At 40.5% G+C, this 22925-nt stretch overlaps 1 protein-coding gene across 1 annotated transcript in view; it reads right to left on the reverse strand.

Moving 5' to 3' along the window:
* SPTLC1 (serine palmitoyltransferase long chain base subunit 1) overlaps window positions 1-20878 on the reverse strand; it is a 50916-nt gene extending 30038 nt beyond the window's left edge. The window contains exons 1-5 of the mRNA XM_037492573.2: window positions 20769-20878; window positions 16601-16708; window positions 15470-15564; window positions 6088-6181; window positions 5349-5421 (exon numbers count right to left, since the gene is read on the reverse strand). Coding sequence (XP_037348470.1) covers window positions 5349-5421; window positions 6088-6181; window positions 15470-15564; window positions 16601-16708; window positions 20769-20825 — 427 coding nt within the window. The 5' untranslated portion in view covers window positions 20826-20878. The remainder of the gene's footprint in view (window positions 1-5348; window positions 5422-6087; window positions 6182-15469; window positions 15565-16600; window positions 16709-20768) is intronic.
* Between the last annotated feature and the right edge of the window lie 2047 nt (window positions 20879-22925).

Here is a 22925-nt window from a genome sequence, read left to right on the forward strand (position 1 = left end):
GCTAATGTCAGGCTTGCAAAGCCGGTTTTGTGACAGGTAATTATGGAACACTGCTGTACCTTCTCTTGATGTTAGTTATTCTGTGCAGTGAAGAAACTCTCAAATCAAGGGAGGGGAGGCAGTAAACAGGAAAACTGCCAGGGCCTGTTCTTTGACTTTTGACATCTTCATCTTCTGTGTCTGATCCTTTTCACCAACTGGGGTCACGGATTTGCTTTGGGTAAAAGTAACCCAGTACCTTGTCTGAGTCACTGCTAGGAACAAATAGGGTAGGGGGGAGGAAGAAACCACACAGGTAGGGGTGCAGAAAGCCCTTTCAGTGTTTGCTTTCCTGTCTGGTACCTGCTCCCTCACCAGAACTAAGACAGGAAACAGGGCCAGCACAGACCTATCCAGCACCAGCACAGGGCCTGGTCATAGTGGTCATCACAGGGGCTCAGATCTTGGCTCCCTCACTACCAGATGTGGCTCTGGATTATTCTATCTCTCAGGTCCTTCCTCTATCAAACAGGTAACAGTTGTGCCTGCCTCCAAAATTGGTTAAGAGGTCTGCACAAGTTAATGCTTACAAGACACTCACAACAGTGTCTGGCAGGGAAGGCTATATGCTGCAGGTTTGTTCAATTAAATCAGTATTTGTAGAATAAAAGAAAAGGTTTTCTTTTAAAAGGTAAAAACAGTTACACTATTTTCTAATTCATTATCCAAAGCTTGGATACCTAAGGATTATCTTATATTCAAATCACTTGTTCAGTTACTCATGTATATAATACCTTCTTGTATTCTGATAATTACGATATTCTAATACTATGCACACTGGGCTGCTTTTCAGAGGAAAGATGATAAAATATTCAATACTATGCCATTTAAAAGAAAGCTGAACAAGAACATCTTTTTTTTTTGTTGTTAAAGATTTATTTATACATGCACTGGGTACAGTCAGAAGCGCGGGAGGGCAAGAGAATTCACCAGAGTCAGACTGGGGAGCAGAGCAGGCAGAAGGACAGAAGTACACTGCTGAGGGGAGCAGCGGGCGGCAGGAAAGGTCTGCGCGCCATGTGGGACCCTCCTCTGGTGACAGGGGAGCAGCCAGGGATCGAACCGGCGCTGCAGAGGCTGCGGGCAGCTTCGCAACCCAGTGCTCAACCGCTGCGCCACCGGGGAGGCCCCTGAACAAGTACATCTTTTGATGGCCTCCATAATGTTGTATTTAAACCATACTTTAATTTTTATTTATTTCCCTTCAAACTTATACAGGGCTTTCTTAAAAGTACAAATAAAACCACTTTGCACACATTAGAACATAAATAAAAGCTGAAAGTTATATTTTTCAAAATGTTTCACATACAATATCTTATGTGATTCTTACTCAAATGTTCTAAACTGGGCCTAGAAAGGTAGCTCCCTTCCCACACCTGGGGAAACCATAATCCATGACTGGTGGGAAGAAGTGGCAGATCTAGGAATCCTATGAGCAATTTCTCTTCCTACTCTAAGTAAGAATGCAGTCATAGTTCAGCTGACTGCTCTAAAACAAAGAGAGAAAATATTTGTAAAAATAAATGAACAATTGTTTACTCTTGGCTCTAGAACACAATTAAATGCCACTCTCTCTCACCATGAAACCTTGCCATGAATTGTCTTTTGCTCTAGTCTAAGACTAGAGAGCCAAGCATGCATTAAACATGATGTGTTTAGCCACAGGTAACAAAACCTGAATGGTTTAAAACCAACACACAACAACTAAGAAATTCAACAATGGAAAGCCTCAACAACACACTGGGGACCAGACTGAAAGGAAAGGACGGCTCCCTAGCCTGATAAGATCACTTGTAGCATGGTAATGCTCATGTTAAAACAATATAAGAAGGTGGGAAAACTTCAGATCACAATCCTTACAAGACTATTAATAGAACTTGTTCAGTTCTACCTGCCCAGCCTTTAGGAGGCAAGAGACATTTAGCCCTGGAGATGGGATGAATTGTAACTCAACCATTCCTCAAAATTTTATTTTGTTATATTAATCATCTACTATTACATGATTAATAATATGCTACTATGAGATAATGAAGACAATGATTTAATAAGGAAATTTACTTTTACAGCAAGTGAATTATATTCATTATCTGAAAGTTGAGAAAAGAATTAGAAGAAGGAAAATTTTCATCTTTGAACACAGATGCTTAAATGTGATATTTCCAGGAGAAAAAAAGAGATAAATTTGAAAGCCCCTTTCTGAGGGCCCAGGGAGAGATCCCAGGCCTTAAAGTAAACTCTTCACACATACACAAGCAACTTCAAACAAGAGGAAAGGTCCTCAAATCTGCTTCACAGTTCAGAGCTAAGGGCAAATGTACTCTAAATATTCAGAATAATTTGATTATGAGAGTATCTTAGAGATTTAAAATTTAGCCTTACTTTACCCCAAGCAGCTTCTCCCATCTTCAAGGTAAGTTAATATAACAACAGCAATTTAATGAGTTACTTCTAGGATAACAACCAAAAATATCAAAAACATTATACTGCAGGTTTGGTGTCTTGTTACAAAATGATCACATGCAAATTAACCCACAATCTCTGTCCAGATGCCACAGTCTTCACTATAGTCAGGCTAAGGATAAATGAGTGACCAATAAAGCCATTTACAAAGGGGCTGATATACAACTGTGTGGTCAATATAATGTTTCTGGTGGTCCATTCAGAATCTAAAAGATCAAATCTGGGCCTCCCTGGTGGCACAAGGGGTTAAGGCAGCCTGTGAAGCTGTCTGCAGCCTCTGCAGCAAGAGTTCCATCCCCGGCTGGCCAGGGAGCAACCCACATGGCGCAGCAGACCTCTCCTGACTTGCCCGCTGCTCCCCTTAGCAGTGCACTTCAGTGGATCTGCCTGTTCCGTTTCCCGCTCAGTCTCTGGTAAATCCTCTCACCCCCCACTCCTCTGGCCTGTACCCCAGTTCTTGTATGCATAAATAAATCTTTAAAAAATAAAAGATCAAATCCAATTTAAATTCAAAACATACTTGCTCCAACAGCAAGAACAGAACATGTATATGGTATGCTATCATTTTTGTCAAAATGGAGAGGGGGAATATATACACAATAGTGGTTGGCATATCTTTTAAAAAAAAGTTCTCTGGAAGAATTAATAAGAAACTACTGATACCTGTCTTAATGGGTGGCAGGAGTAGGGGATAGGATATCTGTAGGGAGAAGACTTTTCATTCTCTATAGCTAAAATTGTTGAAGTTTATATCATGAACTGAATTAATTTAAAAAATTAATTAAATAACCATTAATCTAAAGACCCTGTGTTTGGAAGGACCTACCGCTCTATCATGCATTTCAGGTGACTGTCCTATTTTAACAATACATTTCCACAGCTCTGGGAAAACTAGTTTAGTAGTTTTAAAACAGTTTTTTGGGCCTCCCTGGTGGCGCAGAGGTTGAGCGCTGGGTTGCGAAGCTGCCCGCGGCCTCTGCGGCGCCGGTTCGATCCCCGGCTGCTCCCCGGCCACCAGAGGAGGGTCCCACATGGCGCGCAAACCTCTCCTGCCGCCCGCTGCTCCCCTCAGCAGTGTACTTCAGTCCTTCTGCCTGCTCTGCTCCCCGCTCTGGCTCTGGTGAATTCTCTCACCCTCCCGCGCTTCTGACTGTACTCAGTGCATGTATAAACAAACAAACAAATAAATAAATAAATAAACATGCCTCTTTTAAAAAAAAAAAAAAATTAAAAAAAAAAATTAAAAAAAAAAAAAAAAAACAGTTTTTCTTTTTTTTTTTTCCCATGTGATTTAGCAATAAATCTCTCATCTGTCTGCTCAGCTTAACTCCCAAGCAGGGGCCAAGGTCACATACGCAAGTCAACTCCACTAGAAAGAAAGGCTTTTAAGAAATCAGTTTCTTTACCCCAGCAAGTAGATCATAGAAAGAAAATGTTGTTGATCAGATAACAGGCAACCTCATAAAAAAATGCCTTTTCTTGTTTCCTAATACTTAACAAGGAAATCATTCCCTACCAATAAAAAACAAGCAAACAAACCATGTTTGCAATAGACCAGAGTGAAGAGGGAGACTCTGATCTGAGTTTCTTTAAGTCTTTGATCGTGAAAGTAAAACCGGGGGTCAAAGCACCTGGTTTCTAGTTTTAACGCTGAAATTACCGAGCTGTATAACTTTAAGAAAGTCACTTAACCTCTCTGGGCTTTCTTTCCTTTTCTGAACAGCTGGGATGCTAGACTACAAGATTTTTAAGATCCTTTCCTGATATAGAATTCTCATAGGCCAATTCCTGTCATCTACTTCCAATACAAATAACTTAACCAGGAAACTAGCTAAGGAATAAAGAAAGGTACTCCCTTTAATTAAAACATCTTACCTGTTAAGGTGGAAAAAACACAAAGGCCAAGATATGGAGATGAAAAGACAGCAGAGACTTCTGCTCTACTTTCCCTCACATGCCAATAGTTTGACATTTTGTGAGCCAGAATGTTTATTCCAGTAATATGGTCACTTGAACGATTGTTTAAAGACAATTTTGGGCCTTTCAAATGCAAAGAATACATACTTAATAAAAATCACAAAAAGCTAGATCTGTCTTCAATGACTCTGAGGACAGGAGTTCAATAGTGTTTAAAATCACAGTATTTACTAAGCCTGTCCCAGGTCATTCAACACACAAGCAAATCAATAATCCTTCCCCAGAAAGAAAGAGCTATGTAGTCTCTGGCACCCCCAGTCTATTCTTGCCTCTCATCCAGGCATGTGGGGGCCATCCAATTGGAGCCACTTCCAGCCTCCTTTGTTTGCATCACGGCATGATCCAGGCTCATCCTCACCAATAGGATGTGGGCAGAAGGATGCACAACTCAACCCACATGCCTTAAAAGGGACTCCTGTGCCCCCTGCTTATCATCTTCAGCCACACGACAAGGACAGTGCCCTTGGCACTGGAGCAAGGAACTGGGGAAGATTTGGTCCCTGCACAACTATACAGAGCAGTCTCCCACAATGGAATACTTCACCTTACTACTGTCACGTGCTACAAAAATAAACGGGGTCCTCACACCACTGTCTCATGGGGCACATATAACAGCAGTTGAGCATTCCCTTCCTGAGACAGTGCACCTGAGGTTCTTACAACTTTTTTCCACAAGTGACATTCAACCTGAGACTAATGCATCTCCCACCAATGGGTCCAAGTGTAGTATGTTTTAGAAAGTGAGATAAGAAGTAGCACACATCAGCTTAACACCACCATTAATTACAGATATCTTGTCCAAGGAATTTTGAAGTAAAATTTAATTTTACTTTTGAAAGTAGCAGTCTGGAAAGAAAATGACAGAAACGTACCAAATGTGCCATAAAATCCTCGAGGTCCACACGTCCCCACACCATACTTCTTTAGAGATGCCAAAGCTGCTGCCTTTGTGGAAGTACAAACAGAAGACACTCATTTTTCTTAAAGAGTCTGAAACTGACCACTCCCTATTCTTTACCCACAGCTTCTTCCACCCTCCTTCCCTCTACTTTCCCTCCTATGACAATTTTATTTTTACATTTTAAAAGGACAGGTTTATTAGGAAAAAGAGAAAGGAGAAAAAGAGGTGCTTGCATAGACACAGATGGGCAGAGAGGTGTTGTGGTGGCTGCTGCTTTTCAATGGGAAAGGGGTTTAATAGATACACCTGCATAGACATAGGCAGGCAGTCTTGGGATGAGAACTGCCAGTACTATGACAGTCTAACAGGATATAAGGAAAAGCAGATGTAAAGATTTAGATAAAAGCCTTAAAATATGGAAAAATTTTAATAGCTCAATTCTCAATAACCGGTTAACTCAATGCCTTCATATTTTGCTGTGTTTAGCAGCATAAATCTATCCTCAACAATGTGTACAACCCACAACCCCAATGGGATTTCCTCAACATGACTGACTACTACCCAGGTCTGGCTCATTGAAATCCAGTGACAACTCTGTCAGAAAAAAGTAAATGCTTCTATAGCCCTTTCTGACATTCTACATTTGTGTCCATGTTCGGTTTTATAAATCAGCCCTGTTGTCTGACTACTTTAACATATATAATACTTACCTTGACCCTAGGGTTATCCAGCAGTCCAAGAAAATTAAATGAGGCAAAGTTTATACATTCTTTTCCATTCACCACAATGTTGTGGCTTGGAGGGCTAGGGAAGAGAGGCAAGAGTAGCACTGAGGATACATTCATGATACAGGACACATGTAACAGCACATTACCCTGGTTGTCATTCTACCTAATTGCATAATAGTCTCTTATTTCTTATTTTTTAAAAGTAAATTTATATACAGTGATATACTAAAAAAAAATCAGGTATTCAGTCAATACTTCTAATCCTAATGGGTTTCCTTAAAAAAAAAAAAAAAAAAGTGCGGGGATTCCCATTTGGGGAAGTGGCAAGTATTTGCTTTGGTTTTAAACCCCCTTAAGAACAAAGTAGCTAAATAAAGTGCCTCAGGAAAAAAATTTGAAGAAGACAAATGGGGAGGAAATATAAAAAGATTAGGATCAAAGGCAAGAATAGGCAGAATAAATTATGATCCCCTTCAGTTAGGCAGTTTACAAATAAATCTTATTTATAGGAAGGTACTAACAAGTGGGATATGTTCCCAATTTCTAAAGTTATATGGAAAGCTATTTAAGAGGCATACCTTCCTGCCCCTTTGGGGGTGGGGGGCTGGGGAGAACTAGGTGGCCAGCTGCACAGAAGCCTGGACTAAGTTTGGTGGGGACAAGAGAGGGACTCTCCTTTGCTGGCAAACATTCTAGCTACAGGTCACACTTCAAAAACACAAGTCACATCATGGGCTACGAGCTACTGAAAGGTTGTAAAACCAATTCAGTCAGTCACACCAGTCAATTTTAACTAAAGGGAACTATAAGAATAGAATAAAATAGAAAATACCAGACGGCATCACCTAGGGAAAGGGGAAGGACTGTGGTCAGAACATGTTTCAGTGGCATTCAGGCAGTGGTCTATGTGCCGGTCAGCTCTACAAAATGTACTGCAGTTAGGAAAATTTAAGAAAACAGCTTTCAATGATATGTTTTAACAGAACTGGTTTTCTGAGAAAAATGAAAGAAGATGCTAAGAAACAAGGAAAGGAAAAGAAAGACCACAAAAGCAGATTAACTCATTAAAAAGTCAAGTAGACACAGTGGTTGTAGAACAAAAATACCTACATAGCCAAGCTTGTACTAAGAGCTGCTGCTGTGAAAATCAAGGCCATTCTACAAAAACTGGAACACATAAATCAAACTATCAAGAATAATAATACTCAAAGGGCCTCGCTGGGGCACAAGGGGTTAAGTCTCAGCACTATGAAGCTATCACAGTCACCGTAACATGAGTTTTATCCCTGCCAGGGAGATGACCCACATGGCGCAACAGACCTCTCTTTGTCTCGCTCACTGCTCCCCTCAGCAGAGTATTTCAGTCAATCCACCTGTTCTGCTCCCCACTGTCTCTGGCCTACACCCCTGACCTACACCCCAGCTCTTGTATGAATAAGTAAATAAAATAAATCTTTAATTAAAAAAAGAATAATACCCAAAGCCCATGAGGACAGTCAATATGCTAGCAAGAGGCACATGAGGTGGGGAAGAAGGAATATTGTTTTTGTCCAACACTTGGAGCCAGAAAGGAAAAGATTACAGTGAGAAATGGAAGGCTCACACTGTACCCTCTGCAGGCTCATATTAATGAATCACACTGGGTACATGACACAAGAATCCTGGAGCATAAGACCTTTGCGGGCCCTCATAGAGGCAAATAAAACCAACCAAGAAAGACATCTCCACAATCTCACCCTCAGGGGACTTGAAGGAAGAAAAATAAAATACTTTCCAGCCGAAATCTTTAACACTGTTAGTGATAGTCAGGGATTGTATGGATGAATAAAGGTTCACATGCAGTTAAGTAAACTTAGAAAGGATGGTGCTTTAGCAGAAAGAAACAAACATTAAAAAAAAAAAAAAAAGAAACATTCAGACTTGCACTGATATGAAAATAGGTGGCTAGATCAACAAAAGAATCCAGAACTCAAGAGAACTATGTATATATAAACACTTGGCAAATGAGAGTGGCTGCCCCAATAGAGAGCTTTCCCTGTGGAGAAAAATAAAGTTGAATTAATCAAGCACGGAAGTGAATGAATCAGACACACTAAACATCCAAGATACTTTAGAAAAAATAACAGAAAAAGATGTAGAAAATTTTCTGGGAAATTGGAATAGAAAAATGATTTCTGAAACAAGTCTCCAAACACATAAATACAATGAGGTCAAAATAAATAAATATAAACAAGTCAAAATTAAGAATTTTGCTTACATGCAAGACCAAAGAGAGTTAACAGATGGTTAATAAAGAGGTTTACTGGATATTTCACTGAATTTCAGATAGCATCAACTAAGGAAGTAAAACACTGCCAAGTAAAATGTAACAATGTTGTCTTGTCATCTAGAATTTTTTTGTTTATATTTAATGAAGAAGATTTATTGGGGTTCTTACATACAAACTTTTGTACTTATGAGAAGGAACACATAAGCAAGATAAACATTCCTAACCTCTTCCGCAAGCTTGACCATGTGGACTCCTCTGCTAGGTCATCAAAATCCTGAATATTTATATGATAATCCCCTCCCTGCTGTCAGAAGCACTTGGCATCACTTAGGAGCAAACTCACCCATGATCTCTGAGACCACCTTACCAGGTTAGTGTAACCCACTGTAGCTCTACTGCTGAACCACTCCTACTGAACTAAACTCATACATTCATCTTTTCCACAATCAAATCATGTTCCTGAGAAAGTAAGCTGTTATTAACCAAAGGCGTAAGTTTGACAAAAGGATGTCCAAAGCCTCAATCACAGGAGCCTCTGTTCACATCACTCACAGGGATTTGGCCATTTCTCCAGGTGTCAACTGGCTGATTTACTCAGCAGGTTCATAACTCAACTGAAGGGCTGAAAGAGAGCACTGCCATGACCACGGTCATTGCTATACAGCCAGTGACAAACCCCTTGCTGACAATGACTCTCAGCAGTTGTAAGATTCATCCCCAATTCAGAAATCTTAAAATAGGGGCAAAAAAAAAAAAGGATGTCTTAGAATCCAATCAAAAAAATGACTAAAGTTTACATGGTATGTGGAACTTTTGCTACCAAAATCAAGACTGGGAATCCATAGAAAAAATAGCTTAAATATAGGGAGGGACATTCACAAAAGGGGGAAACCTCAACAGCAACTACGTAGATGAAATGATACTCAAAGGCTCAGAGAAAGAGCAAAATAATAATCAGAGAAGTACAAAATAAAGCATTATCAATAAGGGATATGGGAAATCTGGATTCTCATAGCTAACTCAGAGGGACATGGATGGGTCATGACACAGATAAGTCCCTCAAGGAAATGAGATAGGCAGGTATCATCCCGCTCTTGGTTCCACAACTCAGAGACTCAAATAGGTCCACTAGAGAATATTAACCAGGGGAATTTTTTTTGTAGCAATGTGAATGTTGATGGTATCCATCAACATTCTGAGGAAAATGGTGAAGTAAAGCATGAGCTAGAACTAACTAGAACAACAGGCGGCAGTTAGAAGAAATGAACAAGAAGTAACCTAGCAGCCCCATCTCTCTCTGTTTGCCTGCTTTGGTATTTCTTCATATTGTGTAATATCAGCTAATATTATGATTATTTCTTTGGTCTGCTTGATCCAAGACTAAGATTTTCATTTATTGCTATCAACCAACAAAATCAGTGTATTCATTGGATGTGGCAGACACTCAAATATTTGTTGAAAAAAGAAGCGTTGAGTGAAAAAGTTATGAAAAATCAGAATGATGTCTAGAGCACAAAATTAAAAACATCCATCCATTCATAAAACATTAAGATTATATGGTCTCAAAGGTACATAATAAAAATAATGAAATGTAAAATTTTAACAACATAGAAATATATATATTTATATATGCGTGTATATATATATAAAGAGAGCTAATATAAACAGTAATACAAAGCATAATAAAAATATCAGTGGGGTACCTTAATGGGAAGCAGACACTGGGAATAAAGAAAATAAAGAATTAAAGCAAATGAGAATATTGCTGATGGGAGTGCCAAGGGGAAAATTAAAGCCTGTGTCTGCAAGAGAAGCCCCAAGTGGAGAGAATAAAACAGACTCAACTGACATAGAAGAAAGACCTCTGACAAACTGTCAGCAATGGACACAAGAGCCCCACAGATAAATTATTTTATGTCACATACATCTGCATGTATATGTATGTGTGTGTGTGTATGCCCAGATATATAGATATCTATATATAGATATATAGATATATATATATACACACACATACACACACATACACACGCAGGAGAATCCTATAAACTACTTCATGCCAATACACTTGAAAGCTTACAAAGCAATGAATAATTCCTAAATGACGTTAACTAAAACTTATTCAAAAAAGAAGCCTAAGTAGACTTAAAAACACTAAATTCATGGGCCTCCCCGGTGGCGCAGCGGTTGAGCGCTGGGTTGCGAGGCTGCCCGCTGCCTCTGCGGCGCCGGTTCGATCCCCGGCTGCTCCCCGGCCACCGGAGGAGGGTCCCACATGGCGCGCAGACCTCTCCTGCCGCCCGCTGCTCCCCTCAGCAGTGTACTTCAGTCCTTCTGCCTGCTCTGCTCCCCGCTCTGGCTCTGGTGAATTCTCTCACCCTCCCGCGCTTCTGCCTGTACCCAGTGCATGTACAAACAAAAAAAACAAACGAACAAACAAATAAATAAATAAAACATGCCTCTATAAAAGAAAAAAAAAAATTAAAAAAAAAAAAAAAAACACTAAATTCATGATTAAAAATCTACATTCAGGAAACAAACAATACAATAAATACATACTGTTGGTAAGAAAATGATAAGACTAAACAAAATTGACCCAACATAGCATGAGAAAGAAAACAAGAGACAAATCTTTCAACACAGTTGTTAAAAATCCCAAATACAGGGGCCTCCCCGGTGGCACAACAGTTGAGCACTGGGTTATGAAGCTGCCCGCAGCCTCTGCAGCGCTGGTTCGATCCCCGGCCACCAAGCAAGGGTCCCACATGGCGTGCAGACCTCTCCTGCTGCCCACTGCTCCCCTCAGCAGTGTACTTCGTCACTCTGCTTATTCTACTCTCCACTCTGGCTCTGGTGAATTCTCTCACCCTCCTGCGCCTCTGACTGTACCCAGTGCTTATATAAATAAATAAATAAATCTTTAAAAAAAAAGATGGTAAGTAAAATTATGAATTGTAATTATAATTACAAATTTAAAATAGAAATATGGAAAAACACTATGAAATCACAATGCATTTCCTTTATAAAAAAAAAAATCCCTAATATTAGCAAAACAAATGCAGCGATATAAAATGATGCTATAACTACTAAGGGCTCCAAGAAGAAAAGAGAAAATGAATCAGTACATTTGAACACCCTGGACAGAGATGAACACTTCTGATGGAAGACAGTGGAATGAATTACACTGAGCAGTAGAACCAAGCAAGCAAATGGACAAACAAACAAAACTGGTTAACTTCAGGAAAAAACAAAAAGTGTACAAGAAAGAAAATGTAATCCTGCAGCATGGGCTTACCTAGGGAGTGATATAAAGGCAGTCATAAGAATGTAAACAATAGGACCCGCCCTGGTGGTGCAAAGGGTTAAGCACTGCATTATGAAGCAATCCGCAGCCTCGCAGCAGCATGAGTTTGATCCCCAGCCGCCCAGGGAGCAACCTACATGGCGCAGCAGACCTCTCTTGTCTCGGCCACTGCTCCCCTCAGCAGTACATTTCAGTCTGCCTGTTCTGTTTCCCACTCTGTCTCTGGTGAATCCTCTCACCCCCCGTGCCTCTGGCCTGTACCCCAGTTCTTGTATGCATAAATAAATAAATCTTTAAAAAAGAAAAATGAATGTAGACACTGAATAGTCTGAGGGCACATGATGCAGTAACAGAACTCTGGGGAGAAGGGAGACCGAGGCACTACATGTGGCTCTGCAGTAGGCCTCCTGTCCAGGGTGCCCAGCAGCCACGGCCCAGGTCCACACACTGGCACCAGAGGGGCTAGTATGGGCATGGGGGAGGAAGTGTGTGTGTTTTCAGAAAGCCAGTCTTCATATTCTATAATTAATGGAAGTAGCTAAATCTGGGAAAAAAGAAATAACAGCGCAACTAAGGTTCATAGAAAAATAGAGGTAAATGCCAGGGAAAAAAAAAACTACAGAAATAGAAAGTGACTACTTCTAGAGTATGGGAATCTGTTGAGGAAGGGTGGCATGGCAGACTGTAGTTTTGCTCATAAAAATTTATGTACAGGGCCTCCCCGGTGGCGCAGCGGTTGAGTGCTGGGTTGCGGGGCTGCCCGCAGCCTCTGCGGCGCTGGTTCGATCCCCGGCTGCTCCCCGGCCACGGGAGGAGGGTCCCACATGGCGCGCAGACCTCTCCTGCCGCCCGCTGCTCCCCTCAGCAGTGTACTTCGGTCCTTCTGCCTGCTCTGCTCCCCGCTCTGGCTCTGGTGAATTCTCTCACCCTCCCGCGCTTCTGACTGTACCCAGTGCTTGTATAAATAAATAAAAATAAATCTTTAAAAAAAAAAATTTTATGTACAGCCATATATACCATGGAATATTACTCAGCATTCAAAAAAGATAAACACATGCAATTTGCAGCAACATGGATGGCACTGGAAGGGATCATGCTCAGTGAAATAAGCCAAAAAGAAAAAGAAAAATACCGGATGGTCTCACTCATAGCAGGAATCTAGAAAACTTAAATAAGGGACCAGGAAAATGAATAACTATAAGAAAGTGAAAATCAAAATCAACAAAAAACTATGAACCAGAGACACTTTTTGGGGGTGGGGGGCGGGAGGGGAGGGATTGGGGTCAGAATGGGGGGGGTTGCAATTGTATGGGGAATCTAAAAATAAAATTTATTATAAAAAAAAATTTATGTACAGCATAATTTAAAAAACTATTAGCATAATGTAATACAGCAACTGATTAGAGGAGAAAAGTCAAATGATTATTTTATTTCAGTAAGATTTTGATAAAATTTAATATCTGGATTTAAAAAACTAACCAAGGGCCTCTCTGGTGGTGCAGGAGTTAAGTCTCAGCACTATCAAGTTATCACCAGTCACTGCAGCCTGAGTTCGATCCCTGGCCAGGGAGCTGACCCACACGGCACAACAGACCTCTCCTGTCTCACCCACTGCTCCCCTCAGCAGGGTACTTCAGTAGATCAGCCTGCTCAGAGTGGGGGCCACTCTGTCTCTGGTGAATCCTCTCACCCCCCACACCTCTGGCCTACACCCCAGTTCATGCATGCATGCATAAATAAAATAAATCTTTAAAATAAGATAAAAAACTAACCAAACAAGAGCTCTCAGCAAACTAGGAAGAGAAAGAAAGGCCTATAATTCGACAAACTCTTCAAAGACATCAGGTGAAGGACAGAAACCCTTGTCATCACTGTTATTCAACACTGAACAGGAGGTATCTAGCCAGTGCAGTAACACAGAAACAAAAAGAAAAAGATGCTCCTCAGGACGGAAATGAGATGTCTGGTATCTCTCTGGTATCTAGAGAACAAATCTATTCAAAGACATACGATGTCAATTTCCAGGTTGAGATACGGTATCACAGTCTAACTTTTGGGAGAAACTGAAGAAGGCTATGTGAGAGCTTTTTATTTCCTACCACTGCACATGGCTATGATTATTTCAAAATAAAAATAGTGGGGGGAGATAAGCAAAGTCTTTATGGAGAAAGTTGAAGCTTTACTGTAGGACATAAAAGAGCTAAGTACTAAACAATGTACCAAATACATAGTTGGTCAGACTTAGTATCAGCAAGATGCCAATTCTCTCCAAATCAACTTATAAGTTCCACATATTTCGTGTCAAAAATTCAAGACATTTTTGGGTCAGATTTAACCAGCTACACATAAAGTCAAGTAATGAATGAAAAATTAAGAATTACCTATATGATTCTGAAGAACAAGGAGGTGAGGAAATCACTTGGGTCAAAGCCTATGATTAAATGGTGATATTGAACTGAGTGAGGTCCTGGCACAGGGAGAGACAAAAACACCAAAAGAGTAAAAATAAAGTCAAAACAGACCCTTTATAAGGGAACTTGGTATACAAAAGAAGGGAAATTTCCAATCACTCTAGATTGATTCATGTAAGAATGTTGAGACAATATATGAAAAGTGGGACAGCAAAGGATTTTTGTACCATAAGATCAATGATTGGTAAGTTTAATTTCAGAAAACATAAAACTTTTCTAAGAGCAAAGACACCACAGACCTGAAGACTACAAGCCTCTCTTAGATCAGACCAGAAGTAGGACATGCTCAGGAGAATACTCTGTATCTCAATTTTAAACAAAATAATAAATATTTTCATGGCAACTGGCATATATGATAAAAATATAAGCAAACGAAAACATTGATCAAGTGTCTATCTTGTGTGAGAGGCAAACGTAAGTGAACAATGGGAAGAAGGTTCTTAAGCTATATTTACATTTATTTCTTTTAAAAATTGATTTGAAGTAAAGAGAACAAACTGGTGATGCCTATTTATTCTAGATGGTACTACACACATGTGTGGTATTTTCTGTATGCTTAAAAATACACCTTAATTTTAAAAGCATATACAATAAAGCAAAGATAATTAGAAGAATTAAAAATAAAAATATATCAGACATGGGAAGCAAGGAGAGAAGTAGCATAAGTGTGCAGAAGTTTCATAAATTCACATTGTGAGAGTCAAAAGGTGCTATCCAATATTAATCAATAGACTACCAAGAAGTGGTAGTATAAGTGCATTATATAAAGGTAACATATGACAGGTCTAAAATCAGAAATAAACCAAGTAGGAAGAAACAGGAGTGTTGCTTTTCATTCTAGGGGTTTCTGACCACTTGTAATGTCATGACTGAAAAAAAAATTCTTTTAAGGAAAAAAAAAAGAGACAAATATAATACTGAAAATGGAGATTAAAAAAAAATTCCCATATTATCCCTCAACAGAAACTAAGGCACTTAGTTTCTGGTCTTCAGAAATTTCTAAGTGTTTTATTTCAGTTAAAAAAGTAACACCACTAGAAAACTTAAATAAGGGATCAGGAAAATGAATAACTATAAGAAAGTGAAAATCAAATCAACAAAAAACTATAAACCAGAGACACTTTTTGGGGGGTGGGGGCCGGGAGGGGAGGGATTGGGGTCAGAATGGGGCATGTGCAGTTGTATGGGGGAATATAAAAATAAAATTTATTATTTAAAAAAAAAAAAAAAAAGTAACACCATAAAAACTACTGTACACTTTGGCAAGTTTACCTACCTGTTTACCAAACACAGGTCCTTCAAGAAAAAAAATCAACTTACCCTGAAACGATGTTGTAGTTGAGAGCAGGATGGTCTTTTGATACAGGAGGAACAAGAGGTTCTGGTTGCCACTCTTCAATCAATTCTTCCTTTTCCTATAGGAGACCAATTGGTTAAAATACAGCACAGGGCTATCCACTGGATTACAGGTCCAGTGATTTCTTTTGCCTGTTACTTCATGCATTACAAGTATTTGACATTCTGTGTTTCTTACCCTTTCTTAAATCAGACCAAAAGAAGACTCTGAAAATACAGCCTGGCTATATGGGAGGAGATGACAAAGCCACTCCTGCCTATGATAGGCCTCTCACCATCGTTGTTAAATGTTTCTCTGCATTTTTTCCTGGCAGGCAACAATAGGGCAGGACCAAGGGCATGTTCAACTGATGCCTGAACACTCAACAGAGTTAGGCTGAGTAAATTAACCTAGAGATTCTGCATCTGTTTCTACCAGTGACTGCATGGGAGATACCAGCAGCCCAGATAAGCCCAAGAGGAGGTGTCACACACACTGTGTACTTGCTACTGTGAAGACAGATGTTAAATCTACTCAGTGTCCCATACAAATGCTCCTAAGTGCCCCCAACATGAGTAGAAGGAAAAGTTTCTTTTTCTTAGTGCCCCATACTAAGGGACTGCACATGGACAGCATCATAGTTCCCCTGAACTCTCCTCCTTCCTAAGGGTTTGCTGAGCTAGGGCCTGAGCTAGATCCCTTACCATATGCAACACATTAACTTACTATTAGGGGTGGGAGTTGGGGGGAGGGCTTTCCAACTCAATTTCTTTTATGAAGACCACAGGGAAAACTTTCACTTAGGCTCAGAAACAGCTGTGCTTTCCCCAAGCAACTCAAGTATTCTGCAGGGGGGCATTCTGAATACAGAAGCTGCCCATGCTTTCCTTCCACCATCTCCTTCACCCCTAGCAAAGTCTGTAGAGCTCAGTAATATGCATTCTCCTGGGTACTGACTTTAACCCTGGCATCCCTTATTTTGCCTGCCCTGATATTTCAGTCCCCTGAAGTTACACAAAATACTGTAGCATGTAAGTTAAGTCACCACAAGTTCTTTTTGGAAAGATGTAGCAACCATAATCATAGACCAAATAAAAAGGTATTTAACTTCTTACCTTGACTGTAAGATCAGATCGTTCTTGTAATTTGTAAGTTTTAGAGAAAAGAAGTCTGATTATCCAGAGTATTAGAATCCCCTCCAAAATAAGATGGTAAGCAGGAGCCTAAGAGTGATTTCAAAATAAAAACAGAAATGAACATTTTCAAAACCTGAACATAAATGTAATTACCTGCAACACTGCTTCCCATGACCTTCAGGGGGCCTCCTTGGTGACACAAGGGGTTAAGTCTCAGCACTATCAAGCAATCGACAGCCACTGCAGCACTAGTTTGATCCCAGGCTAGGGAGCTAACCCACAGGGCGCAGCAAACCTCTCCTGTCTCACCTGCTGCTCCCCTTAGCACTGTATTTCAGTAAATCTGCCTGATCTGTCTCTGGTGAATCCTCTCACCCTCCGCACCTTTGGCATACACTCCATTTCTTTTATGCATAAATAAGTAAAAAATAACTCTTTAAATAAATTAAATAATACACCTTTAGGAATCAAAATTATTTTTTTTAAAAATCTGGTGAAAAATATGACAAACAATATCAAGTATGAGATCTTTTATGTAACTTTGCACTGGTAGGAAATGGCAGTAACAAACATATCACAGCTTCACAAGCCTTCTGCCACTACAATCTACCATGGATGAGTTGCATTATTTGGAAAGCAGTTTCTACAATTCTTAAAGAATTTTGCACATCTTACTATATTTTTTAGATCCCTGATAAGTCATTTTAAATCATTCTTAGAACATGGTAGAGAAAAGTGCTTAAAGGAATAGTAGGTCTCTTTTCTACAGTAGTTCCCCAAAAGTGTGTAGTATTTTCCTATCAACAGGCATAAAGATACCTTAGTAAAATTATCCATGTTAGATCTTTTCTTTATTTCCAGGACAAAGGCCAAGCTGATTGTTTTATATTTTGTATAACTAAACACACTAAGTGTATGTGGAAGATTGCAGATGGAAGATTGCAGATATCAACTAACTTTAGTCAGTTGTTTAACAGGGTGATCTACTCCAATAGATTATCATTGGAGGCCCTCCCTGATGGAGCAAGGGGTTAAGTCTCAGCAATACGGAGCTGTCAATAATGCCCTCTGCTCCCCTCAGCAGGGTAATTCAGTCAATCCACCTGTTCTCTTCCCTATTCTGATTCTGGTGAATCCTCCCCATGCCCCACCCCACACCTTTGGCCTATACCCCAGCTCTTATATGCATAAATAAATAAAATAAATCTTAAAAATAAATTATCATTGGAAAGTACTTAAAAGGTGTTCAGAAATATAAAAATTATTTTTAAACATTAGACAGAAAATGATGATTCATCAGTTTTTTTTATTTTATCTGTTTTTTTTTTTTTTTTAATTTATGCATACAAAAGCTGGGATGTAGGCCAGAGGTCGGGAGCAGGGGGTGGTGGTGAGAGGATTCACCAGAGACAGAGTGGGGAGCAAAACAGGCAGATCCACTGAAATAGACTGCTGAGAGGAGCAGCAGGCAAGACAGGGGAGGACTGCTGCACCATGTGGGTTAGCTCCCTGGCCAGCTCCTGCCGATGGCTTGATAGTGAGACTTAACCCCTTGTGCCACCAGGGAGGCCCTGATTTTATTATTTTTATACTCGTTAGCTATGTTAAGTACAATATGTCAAAGGACTTAAGTTTCTTTAATGCAAGATGGACAAGATTCTCTTTTTCTTACCTCCTTTACTCCCATTTAAAAATGTAATTATAGGGCCTCCCCGGTGGCGCAGCAGTTGAGTGCTGGATTGCAAAGCTGCCCGCAGCCTCTGCAGTGCAGGTTCGATCCCCGGCTGCTCCCCGGCCACGGGAGGAGGGTCCCACATGGTACGCAGACCTCTCCTGCCGCCCGCTGCTCCCCTCAGCAGTGTACTTCGGTCCCTCTGCCTGCTCTGCTCCCTGCTCTGGCTCTGGTGAATTCTCTCACCCTCCCGCACTTCTGACTGTACCCAGTGCTTGTATAAATAAATAAATAAATCTTCAAAGAAAAAGATATAAAAAATAAAAATGTAATTATATCTTAAATTTTATTATACACTTTTCAAATTATCAAGTATTAATATTAAAATACAAAAAAAATCCAGGCATTGGAGCTGGAAAAGATTAAGCAAAGTACAATAAGTCAGAAGGAAAAAGAGAAATATCAGATGGTTTCACTAATGAGGGAAATACAGGGAAGCCAAACAAGGGGTGAGAAAAAGAAGAAAATACAAAACTAGCGGGCAAACTATGGAACTGAGACATACTGCAGGGGAGGAGGAGGGAGAGGGTCAAAAAAGAGAGGGAAGAGCACAAGAGACTGTGGTGATGGTTCATGGGTGATTTGCTGGTGGGAATTTTATGGGGATTACACCTGAGGAGATAAATCAAACATCATACAAAAATGAACAATGATGTAAATAAATAAACTGGCAAAAAAAAATCCAGATTATTATCTCTCTCTCCTTTCACAGATCTCATAGGACTATCCCTGTACCTTAAAAGCTCTGTCAGGAATTAGGCAAAGGTTGCACCTCTATTAACAAAAAGGTAAAGGTGATTCACCATAGTTTAAAAAATTTCAGAAGGTGGGGGGAGAGACAAGAGAACTGCTGACAAATCTGTATGTAAACTTTAAAGTCAGTGCAATAGTAATTTTAAAACTATATATATATTAGTTACATACACACATTTCTTTCTTGTTTGGTGTACACACCAAGATTACTTCAAACTCTAAATACAAGGTGAATTAAGAGCATAACAAAAACCTCTTTAAAATGGCATAAATCTTTAAAAAATATTAATTTCAGGGCCTCCCCGGTGGCGCGGTGGTTGAGCGCTGGGCTGCGAGGCTGCCCGCAGCCTCTGCAGCTCGGGTTTGATCCCCGGCCGCTGGGCGAGGGTCCCACATGGCGCGCAGACCTCTCCTGCTGCCCGCTGCTCCCCTCAGCAGTGTGCTTGTCAGTCTGCCTGTTCTGTTCCTCTCTGGCTCTGGTGAATTCTCTCACCCTCCTGCGCTTCTGACTATACCCAGTGCTTGTATAAATAAATAAATCTTTAAAAAATATATTAATTTCAAAGAAAAAAGATTTCAATTTTAATAGTTCTTATCTTAGTCACTACAATTAATCTAATGTTGAACAATACAGACCACATTTGTTTCCTCCACAGGTTTTCATGAAGACCTAATACATCTAACAATGGAAGACACCGTTATTACCTCAGCCAGTAACTTTTTAAAAAGCTATTGAAATAAAACAACAATTCAATTTAATTGAAAGTAAACTCTATAAACACAGGGAGTTTGCCTGTTTGTTCATTACACCAACCCTAATGTCTAATTTGTGTTGTCCAATACCATGACCACCAATCACCATGTGACTATTTAAATATCTAAATTAAATTAAATGAAAATTTACCCTAGTCACATTTCAAGCACCTAATAGTCACATATGATGAGTGGCTACAGTGGCTACAGTTACAGAGAAACCGCAGAAACTTCTGTCAGCACAGGGAAGCTCAGTCAGTATGTCAAATACATTCTCTAAGACTGACATTGGGTCTCAACTATCCTACACACCCTTCAGAAAATTGCTACCTTTTCCAAAAATTTCTTAACTAGTCTTCCTATAAAAATCTCCTAACAGTTATACCTTTACAAGTTAGAAAATGGACATACGCTGAAGAATGACAATGTCATAGTCCTTAAATCCTAAATCACTCCCACACCTGATAAGAACAGACACATTCCAACTTAGTGTAATTCTTTGCCCCATCACCTCCTCCGCAGTGCCAAGGACCGGACTTCCCTAGAAGCTCCTAGACTGAAATTTCCCATCTATTTCCACCACCGTTTTACCATCAGCTCCAACTCTGGTTTCTGCAGATCAGTCTTTTCCTACGCCCTCTCCCACACGTTCCTTTCCAGCACCGGGACAGTACCCGGGCGGGTTCGGCTCGCCGGAGCTCAAAATGTGACCCTCGGTTCCGGCTCCCGCCCTTCCCTCCCTACCCTCGGGCACCCGGACCGTCTGAACGTCCCCCGTCAACCCTCCCAGAGATGGTAGCCAAGGGTGGGCACAAGTCAGCCAGCCCCTCCCAAGCCTCAGCCCACACATCCACACAGCGCGTCCACCTTCCCAGCGCAGGGAGTTTCAGCTCAGACCCTCCCGCTCACCTCGTAGAGTGCCTGTACCATCTCCACCAGGACCCACTGCTCCGCGGCAGTCGCCATGGTCAGCCGCTCAGGCTTGCTTCCGGAAGGCGGGGGAGAGGTACGTCACATCTTGCGCCGCGCGCCGCACTGACGTTCTGGAGCCCGGTGGGCGGGGCGTCCGAGGGCCGGGCTCTGCCGCCCGCCGCCTTCAAAGTGAATCTGGAGGTTGAGCGCCTGGGGGGAAGCCTGAGGCGCCGATCGGTGGGTGGACCGTGGGGACTCGCCTCCGGCACTGAGAAAGGTGGAAAACGGCGAGCTCGCCCTTTTGGTGCCAGGCCCTGCACTGGGCTCCATGAATAGAGGGATTAGTAATAATTGGCCTTGTCCTGGATAGGCAGCTAGGTGCAGGGAGTATCGCAGTCGCAAACATACCCTTTACTTTTAAATTGCATAAGTAATCCAGGGATGCATTATGATAAGAAAATATACAGAAATATAAATAAAAATAGGCTAATCTCAGGTAGCACTTAGATGTCACATGCAGACTTTGTAAGATTTTGCAGGTGTTTTCCTATAGCAGTTTGGTATGGAACTGTAGTGCCTTCATGGGCACACGCAAACCTAGCGAGCATGCATACTTGGGTTGGATTTCTCCAGTGTAACTGGGATCATGGGGCCAATGTTGTTATACAACTTGCTTTTTAATTTTTTTCACTATTTTTCCCCTATATTAAAAGACTTGTATTTTTAGTGATGGAAGAAGTATTTCTTGGAATAATTTGTTATGTGTATTTCTTGGTCCATTTTATCTAAGCATTTTCCGTGTAGAACACACTTTTTTTTTTTTCACTATTCTGCTTCAAACAAACATTCCTGTGTGTGTGTGTGTGTGTGTGTGTGTGTGTCTGTGTATATCTGTGCTCTTTAGCATACTTCCGGCGAGTTTTCTCACGGTGGACTTTTAGTGACAGATTATTCGTGTTATTCATTTTCATAATCGCTGCCATAAATGCTCTCCGGAATGGCTCAGGTAGTTTGAAATGTTTGAAAGTATACCCACACTTTAGCTCATGATGGATTATATCAATCTTTTAAAATGTTTTGCCAATCAAATGGAGATAAAATGATAGCTCTTTGAGTCATTTTCATATTGCTGGTTATTCATGAGGTTGAGCAGCTTTTTATGTTTATTGGTATTTATATTCATTGGTGATTCTGTGAATCACCATTTCATATTTTGACTATTTTTCTATTGGTCATTTCACATTTTCTATGGTCTTATAGGAATTCTTTATACATTCTGAATATCTCTATTTTCCTATTTTATAGGTGACAGTTATTGTTGCCCAGTTTTGGTCTAGTTGTTTATGTTATCTTTTGTCAAACCTACACTTTAAATTTTATGTCCCTTATTGCCTCTAGGTTCTTAGGCTGCTTAGAAAGGCACAGCTGTATTTTCCTCCCATACCTGCATTAGTTTGTCATTTATAGTTAGCTCTTTAATTACTCTGAAAATTGTATTTTTGTATGATTAGATGGCCTTAATTATTTTTTCCTAAAATGATAATAGAATTTCCCAACCCCACTTATTTCAGTAATCTTGACTTTCCCCAGAGCAGTGAGACCTCCCTTAATATCTGCCATAGGTTTATTTAATCAATATATAAAGAATGGACACTGAACAAAATAATGTTACTCTAGCACCAGCTGTGTTGTGAAATTCACCAGCACTATGCATTGTATTTCTACAGGAAGTACATGCTGTCCCCCATCAGGTCAGTGCACTGTCCATACCCTTGGGATCCCGTGCTATGCTTATGTACACTGCGAACCCCAGTGCATTAGTTCCCAATAGTGGACACCTGCATTTTTCAGAGGCCTTCCCTCAGGCCACCAGGACCCATGTTTTCTGCTTTCGTGGAGAACTGGAAGGATCTGAGAAGTTATGTTTTCCCAGGCAACACTTAAGTGGGCTGACTGATTTCTGCAAAGGTCATGAGGTTGGAGAATTGTTAGAATCTTTCAGGCAGAATGCCCCACAAGGCAGGGCAGGAGTGAAGCAAAGGAAGAGAAGCAGGTGAGGTTCGGAACAAGGAAGAAACCAGTCTGATGGGGCTGCGGGACACCCTGAAGACTGCTCTCCCGGATGACACTTGGTCTGTTGGAGAATTTTAATTG

The sequence above is a fragment of the Talpa occidentalis genome, unplaced genomic scaffold (genome assembly GCF_014898055.3).
Source record: "Talpa occidentalis isolate TD23 unplaced genomic scaffold, MPIMG_talOcc4v2.1 talOcc4.7, whole genome shotgun sequence".
Classification (NCBI taxonomy): domain Eukaryota; kingdom Metazoa; phylum Chordata; class Mammalia; order Eulipotyphla; family Talpidae; genus Talpa; species Talpa occidentalis.